At 44.0% G+C, this 7,902-nt stretch overlaps 1 protein-coding gene across 1 annotated transcript in view; it reads left to right on the forward strand.

Moving 5' to 3' along the window:
• The first annotated feature begins 715 nt into the window (after window positions 1-715).
• Window positions 716-7,902, forward strand: part of LOC115416482 (NACHT, LRR and PYD domains-containing protein 1-like) — a 26,827-nt gene continuing 19,640 nt past the window's right edge. Inside the window, exons 1-2 of the mRNA XM_030130259.1 lie at window positions 716-849; window positions 3,397-3,533. Coding sequence (XP_029986119.1) covers window positions 716-849; window positions 3,397-3,533 — 271 coding nt within the window. The remainder of the gene's footprint in view (window positions 850-3,396; window positions 3,534-7,902) is intronic.

The following is a 7,902-nucleotide window of genomic DNA, read 5'->3' on the forward strand; positions in this document are numbered from 1 at the left end:
CAAAGACTGAATCTCCTTGAGTGAATGGTGTAGTTTTGGGCTGTTATCATGTGGATTAACCTGCCGCTATATTTACTGTAAACTTCTGCATCTGTTTTTTGTAAAATGGTGGGTCACAGAGAAAACTCTGACCAATCAGTGGTCTGCGGTGTTTATACGTCATGGTTTAGTATCGCTTGGAACCTCGGTGGAGGTGGTACCAAAAAGCCAGTACCGGGTACTAGATTCCAGGTCCTTTTTCGTAATGGAAACGCAAAAAGGCCGAGTCGAGTTGAGCCGGTACCACGTAGCGGAAACACGGCATAAGAAACTAAAAGACCACAACATTTTTCGAGAGGATGCACACAATGCAAGACAGCCAAAGAAGGAGTTCCAGACTGGCTTCAGACTGTCCTGGACAAGCTTGTCCAGATCTCAAGGTGCCTTTTTTTTTTTTTTTTGCACCATTTGCTTTTCAATTTTTAATTAAAAAAAAAAAAAAAAAAAAAAAAAAATATATATATATATATATATATAAAGTTCCAACCTAATATTGTCTGTTCATTTACAAGGCATCAAAATAAAAGTACTTTTTTAAGTAATATGCAGTAGAATTAAAATGCAGGCATTTGTGTAACGGGTTTGGTAAGGACCCAAATGCAGTACAGTGGGCAACTGAAGGGGTTCAGAAATGTCTTTATTGAAGACACTCAGCACAGAAAGCAGGATAATCAGAATGAGTCTGGACCAGAGTTCATCTCTCAAACAGCGCCTTAAAGCCATGTGCTGGAAGCTCAGCGTGGCGGTCGAAGCAGAGATTAGGAGGACTGAGATTAGTCTGATGAATCCACTGGTGGAGTCAAAGAGCCGGTGAGGAGCGAGCAGCAGGTGAGTCAGGGACAGGTGTGGGGTTTGAAACCGGATGAGCGGATAGAAGACCAGGAGCGCAGAGACTGGAGACGTGGTCCAGAGCAGAAGGCAGGTGGGTTTACAGCAGGGGTGTCAAACATGCAGCCCGGGGGCCAAATGCAGCCCGCCAAAGTGTCCAGTTCGGCCCCTGGGATGTTTTTGCCAAGTGCAAAAAATCCACAGTCTTGAATTGAATTAAGCAAAAAAAAAAAAAAAAATTAGCTTGAATTAAGGAAAAAAAAATCTTCAATTAAGTAAAAAAAAAAAAAAAATCTTGAATTAAGCCAAAAAAAAAGTCAATTAAGTAAAAAAATAAAAAATAAAAAAAATCTTGAATTAAACCAAAAAAAATCTAGAATTAAAAACTTAATTTTTTTTATTTGTTTTAGTGCAAAAAATAACATTAAATTATGAAAATATTTACATTTACAAACTATCCTGTACCACTAGAATGTGACTAGCCTGAAAAATATGAACAACCTGAAATGTCTAAAGAAAATTTAGCACAATTTGAACCATTTTTCTGCCTGTTACTAAGTGTTTAGTGTCTTTGTAGATCTGAACCTACATCCACCTGTATAGAACTAACATCCACCTGTATAGAACTAACATCCACCTGTATAGAACCAACATCCACCTGTATAGAACCAACAACCACCTGCATAGAACCAACATCCACCTGTATAGAACCAACAACCACCTGCATAGAACCAACAGCACCACTGTTCACAACTACACTGAATACAACAGCAGTCCAGCTGTAGTAGACCCTGTCCAGTTAGTCCAGCTGTAGTAGACCCTGTCCAGTTAGTCCAGCTGTAGTAGACCCTGTCCAGTTAGTCCAGCTGTAGTAGACCCTGTCCAGTTAGTCCAGCTGTAGTAGACCCTGTCCAGTTAGTCCAGCTGTAGTAGACCCTGTCCAGTTAGTCCACCTGTAGTAGACCCTGTCCAGTTAGTCCAGCTGTAGTAGACCCTGTCCAGTTAGTCCAGCTGTAGTAGACCCTGTCCAGTTAGTCCAGCTGTAGTAGACCCTGTCCAGTTAGTCCAGCTGTAGTCCCCCTCCTGTCCAGTTGGTGTCAGTGTTCATATTAGTCAGTGTCAGTCTTGTGTGGTAGTTTCTGTGACTTCAGCCTAAATTCGATGCTCCTTTGCTCGTGCAAACTGTGCACACAGCTGAGTCTCCTTATTTTAAAGCCCAGTAAATATGATGGCAGTGAGAAACGTGGAGAAAAAAGAGGGACTGATGGTGAAGGATGACGGACGAGCGAGGAATACTGCAGTTTTTATGGCATTTGGTGTGTTCTATGTACGCACTTTCTGCCTTTCCTGTGTTATTAGATGGCATGTCCATTTGTGCGTAGATCTGTGGTTCACAGAAGCTGAACTCTAACCCTCAGTGCATGAGAACACACCAGTTCACAGTGAAGGACAGAATGATGCCAGTGGTGACATCAGGTTGGTTTATCAGCAGCAGCAACTCCAGCTGCTGCATCACTCAGATGTTTCTGAACATTAAATACGACTGAATAGATCTGTTTTGCATTAAAAAATAAAAATTTAAATGACAGATAATAATATGTTATGACATAATTTTTACGATCCTGTCCGTCCAAATGACGGACAATAACAATGTCTAGCGCAACCTCTGGTCAGTATACTTCCTCAAACACAAAAATGAAGCTACCATGACAACAGAAACGTTTCTAGCAGACTGTGCACTTTACGGCGCTGTTAAGTGCATTCGATCAGATAATGGTACTGAATTCTCCTTTCAGACTATTGAGAGAAAAGGGTATAAAACATGAAACATCTGCACCTTATTCTCCTCACCAGAATGGGACAGCTGAGAGACAAAGGAGAACTCATTTTGAAATGAGAAGGTGCCTGTCATTGGAAAAGGAACTAGCCAAAGCAGTGTGGCCTTATGCTATTCAAAATGCTGCTGACATTCACAACAGGTGCTATAATAACAGAACTAAAAGCCCACCCTGTGAGGTGATAACAGGCAAGAGACCAGATCTCTCAAAACTGTGGATATTTGGATCTGAGTGTTATGTGTATATTCGTGATCACAAGAAACTTGACCCCAGATGTGAAAGAGGAATTTTTATGGGTTATAGTAAAAATAGTCCTGCATACCTGGTTTATAATCTTCACACAGGAAAGGTGTCAAAGCATAGATTGGTAAAATTTATCACAAAGAGCCCAGTTGAACAGGCTGAACAACAAACACAGACTGAAGAATATGACTCAGAAATACAAACATACAGCCGCAAAACACCCAGGGAACAAAATGAAAATGTTACTGTAGGTGAACCATCCCAGAACTGTGAAGGAGAAACAGATGAAGTGGACTGTGACAGTAGAAATAAAGGAAACTGAGCAACAAAATCAACATGAACGCTGTCCAAGAAGGGAAACAAAACCCCCAAAATACTTGGAGGATTACACATCAAACTGCAAAGATGAGTCTAATGTAACCTATAGAAGTGTTGATTATTGTTACAGGGCAGCCTGTGGAATCCTGCAAACCTATAGAGAGGCCATGATGTCAGCAGAGGCATCCAGGTGGGAGCAGGCCATGGCAGAGGAGATGGACTCCCTCAAAGAAAATGAGACTTTTGAATTGACTACATTACCTGAAGGTAGAACTACTGGGGGTGGGAAAATGGGTGTACGCACTTCAGGAAAATGAACAAGGAAGAGTGTTCAAAGCTAGATTTGTGCCAGAAGGTTATAGCCAGACAGAAGGAATCGACTACCATGAAACATTCGCACCAACAGCTGGCATTACATCTGTGCACGCTCTGATGCAGATAGCTGTCCAGAATAACTTACTGTTCACCAGATGGACGTGAAGACGGCATATTTACATGGCCCCATAGATGAAGAAAATTCATGGATCAACCTGAGGGTTTTGAACAAACAGGCTGAGAAAAGCAGTTGGTGTATAAGTTAAAGAAATCTCTTTATGGGTTAAAACAATCGGGTCAAAATTGGTGCAAACTTTTAAATGATTACCTGGAACAAAAAGACTTCAAGAGAAACCTGTCTGATCACTGTGTGTACAGAAAATGTGTGGAAAATGAAAGTGTACTTGTCATCATTTGGGTAGATGATTTAATAATAGCTGCAAGTAATGCTGAATTACTTCAAGCATTTAAAGACACAATGAGCTCCAAATTCAATGTGAAGGACTTGGGGAAAATATCCTATTTCCTTGGGATACAGTTTGAACAAAAAGAGGGTGAAATCAGAATGAACCAGAAAAAATACAATGAAAGAATGCTTGAACGCTTTGGCATGTCTGAGTGCAGACCCAGGTCTACACCTTGTGAGTTAAAACCAGACACCACTATTAATGAAGAAATGACAAACATGAGACTGTTAACCCTCCAGAATACCGGGAGGTCGTGGGCAGTCTTATTTATACCGTGACCTGCACAAGACCAGAGATATATCTGTGTTGTATAATGTTACTGTCTTTTTTTCTTGTAATGTTATGTTATCTTTTTCTTGTATGTTATGTAATGTCTTTTTCCTGTAATGTTTTCAGTCAGTGAAGACGCATTTCCCCACGGGGACCAATAAATTAAATCTAAATCTAATCTAAGATGGGTTGTTAGCAAACTCTCACAAACTTTAGCACAGCCTACAAGAGAAGATTTAGTGACAGCAAAACATGCCATCAGATGCCTCAAAGGCACAAATGACTATGAGTTGGTCTCAAGAAAACAGTGAAGAACTCAATCTAGAGGCATTTAGTGACTGACTGGGCCTCCTCTGTCAAAGACAGACGCAGTACGACAGCGTACTGTTTCGCTCTTACAAAACAAGGTCCTGTGATAGCTTAACAACTGTGGCATTATCAACTTGTGAAGCTGAGTACATAGGTTTAACAGCCACTGCACAGGAAAGCATGTACTTAACTGTTAAATGGGATGGACAATAAGATGTACACATGCACTACAACATTTGGAGACAATCAAGGAACAACTGCTCTGACTGAAAATCCAGTGAACAGACAGAGGTCAAAGCACATCGATGTAAAATATCATTTTATTCAAGAAACTTTAAATCAGGGAAGGATCAACATTGTGTACTGCCGTCAGAGGTTATGAGTGCAGACATACTGACAAAACCTGTGACGAGCAAAAATACTGAAATTCCAAAAAGGGTTCTTTGGAAAATGTGAGTTTCTTGTGGGTAACAGCATGAGAACAAGAGTGGGTGTTAGATTGATGTTCTCATGTACAATGTTATTATGCACATTTGGACTTGTTTGTGTTTTCTTCTGTTACTTATTTTTTCTTGTACATGCACTTTTTATTTTGTACTCTTTTAAGTTGAAGGTCAGTGTTCTGTACTTCCGGCTGATGACCTCACTTCCTCACTTTGCCTCCCGCCAGAATATGAGAAATGTCCTCCTTTAGACGTTTCAGTACACTGGGACTCACAGTTATTTGACTCTGCTTTGTTTACTCGAATATTATCTAGTACTTAGCAGTACCAGTCATTGTAATACTGTCACTAGATATGAAATCGATTTTACTTTGAAATTACTTAGTTACTTCCAGGAACTGCTGTGTAATCAGTGGCCTATAATTTAAAGGTTTACCAAAAAGACTAATGATCATTTTGAAATTATTCTGATTTTAATTTGTAAACACTACTGAGAAGACCTGAACCCACCAGACCTGGACCCACCAGACCTGAACCCACCAGACCTGAACCCACAAGACCTGAACCCACAAGACCTGAACCCACCAGACCTGAACCCACAAGACACAACTGAACCTGAACCCACCAGACCTGAACCCACCAGAAAAAACTGAACCTGAACCCACCAGACCTGAACCCACCAGACCTGAACCCACAAGACCTGAACCCACCAGACAAAACTGAACCTGAACCCACCAGACCTGAACCCACCAGACACAACTGAACCTGAACCCACCAGACCTGAACCCACCAGACACACTTGAACCTGAACCCACCAGACCTGAACCCACCAGACAAAACTGAACCTGAACCCACCAGACCTGAACCCACCAGAAAAAACTGAACCTGAACCCACCAGACCTGAACCCACAAGACACAACTGAACCTGAACCCACCAGACCTGAACCCACCAGACACAACTGAACCTGAACCCACCAGACCTGAACCCACAAGACACAACTGAACCTGAACTCACCAGACCTGAACCCACCAGACAAAACTGAACCTGAACCCACCAGACCTGAACCCACCAGACACAACTGAACCTGAACCCACCAGACCTGAACCCACCAGACACAACTGAACCTGAACCCACCAGACCTCAACCCACCAGACAAAACCGAACCTGAACCCACCAGACCTGAACCTACCAGACAAAACTGAACCTGAACCCACCAGACCTGAACCCACCAGACACAACTGAACCTGAACCCACCAGACCTGAACCCACCAGACACAACTGAACCTGAACCCACCAGACCTGAACCCACCAGACAAAACTGAACCTGAACCCACCAGACCTGAACCCACCAGACACAACTGAACCTGAACCCACCAGACCTGAACCCACCAGACAAAACCGAACCTGAACCCACCAGACCTGAACCTACCAGACAAAACTGAACCTGAACCACCAGACCTGAACCCACCAGACACAACTGAACCTGAACCCACCAGACCTGAACCCACCAGACAAAACCGAACCTGAACCCACCAGACCTGAACCCACCAGACAAAACTGAACCTGAACCCACCAGACAAAACTGAACCTGAACCCATCAGACCTGAACCCACCAGACACAACTGAACCTGAACCCACCAGACCTGAACCCACAAGACACAACTGAACCTGAACCCACCAGACCTGAACCCACCAGACAAAACTGAACCTGAACCCACCAGACCTGAACCCACCAGACCTGAACCCACCAGACACAACTGAACCTGAACCCACCAGACCTGAACCCACCAGACAAAACCGAACCTGAACCCACCAGACCTGAACCTACCAGACAAAACTGAACCTGAACCCACCAGACCTGAACCCACCAGACACAACTGAACCTGAACCCACCAGACCTGAACCCACCAGACAAAACCGAACCTGAACCCACCAGACCTGAACCTACCAGACAAAACTGAACCTGAACCCACCAGACCTGAACCCACCAGACACAACTGAACCTGAACCCACCAGACCTGAACCCACCAGACAAAAACTGAACCTGAACCCACCAGACCTAACCCACCGACACAACTGAACCTGAACCCACAGACCTGAACCCACCAGACAAACCGAACCTGAACCCACCAGACCTGAACCTACCAGACAAAACTGAACCTGAACCCACCAGACCTGAACCCACCAGACACAACTGAACCTGAACCCACCAGACCTGAACCCACCAGACAAAACCGAACCTGAACCCACCAGACCTGAACCCACCAGACCTGAACCTACCAGACAAAACTGAACCTGAACCCACATGATCTGAACCCACAAGACAAAACTGAACCTGAACCCACCAGACCTGAACCCACCAGACACAACTGAACCTGAACCCACCAGACCTGAACCTACCAGACAAAACTGAACCTGAACCCACCAGACCTGAACCCACCAGACACAACTGAACCTGAACCCACCAGACCTGAACCTACCAGACAAAACTGAACCTGAACCAACCAGACAAAACTGAACCTGAACCAAAGACCTGAACCCACCAGACAAACTGAACCTGAACCCACCGACCTGAACCCACCAGACAAACTGAACCTGACCCACCAGACAAAACTGAACCTGAACCCATCAGACCTGAACCCACCAGACACAACTGGACCTGAACCCACCCAGACCTGAACCCACAAGACACACTGAACCTGAACCCACCAGACCTGAACCCAACCAGACAACTGAACTGAACCCACCAGACCTGAACCCACCAGACCTGAACACACCAGACACAAAAACTGAACCTGAACCCACCAGACCTGAACCCACCACGACAAAAC

Source organism: Sphaeramia orbicularis, unplaced genomic scaffold (assembly GCF_902148855.1).
Source record: "Sphaeramia orbicularis unplaced genomic scaffold, fSphaOr1.1, whole genome shotgun sequence".
NCBI classification, from domain to species: domain Eukaryota; kingdom Metazoa; phylum Chordata; class Actinopteri; order Kurtiformes; family Apogonidae; genus Sphaeramia; species Sphaeramia orbicularis.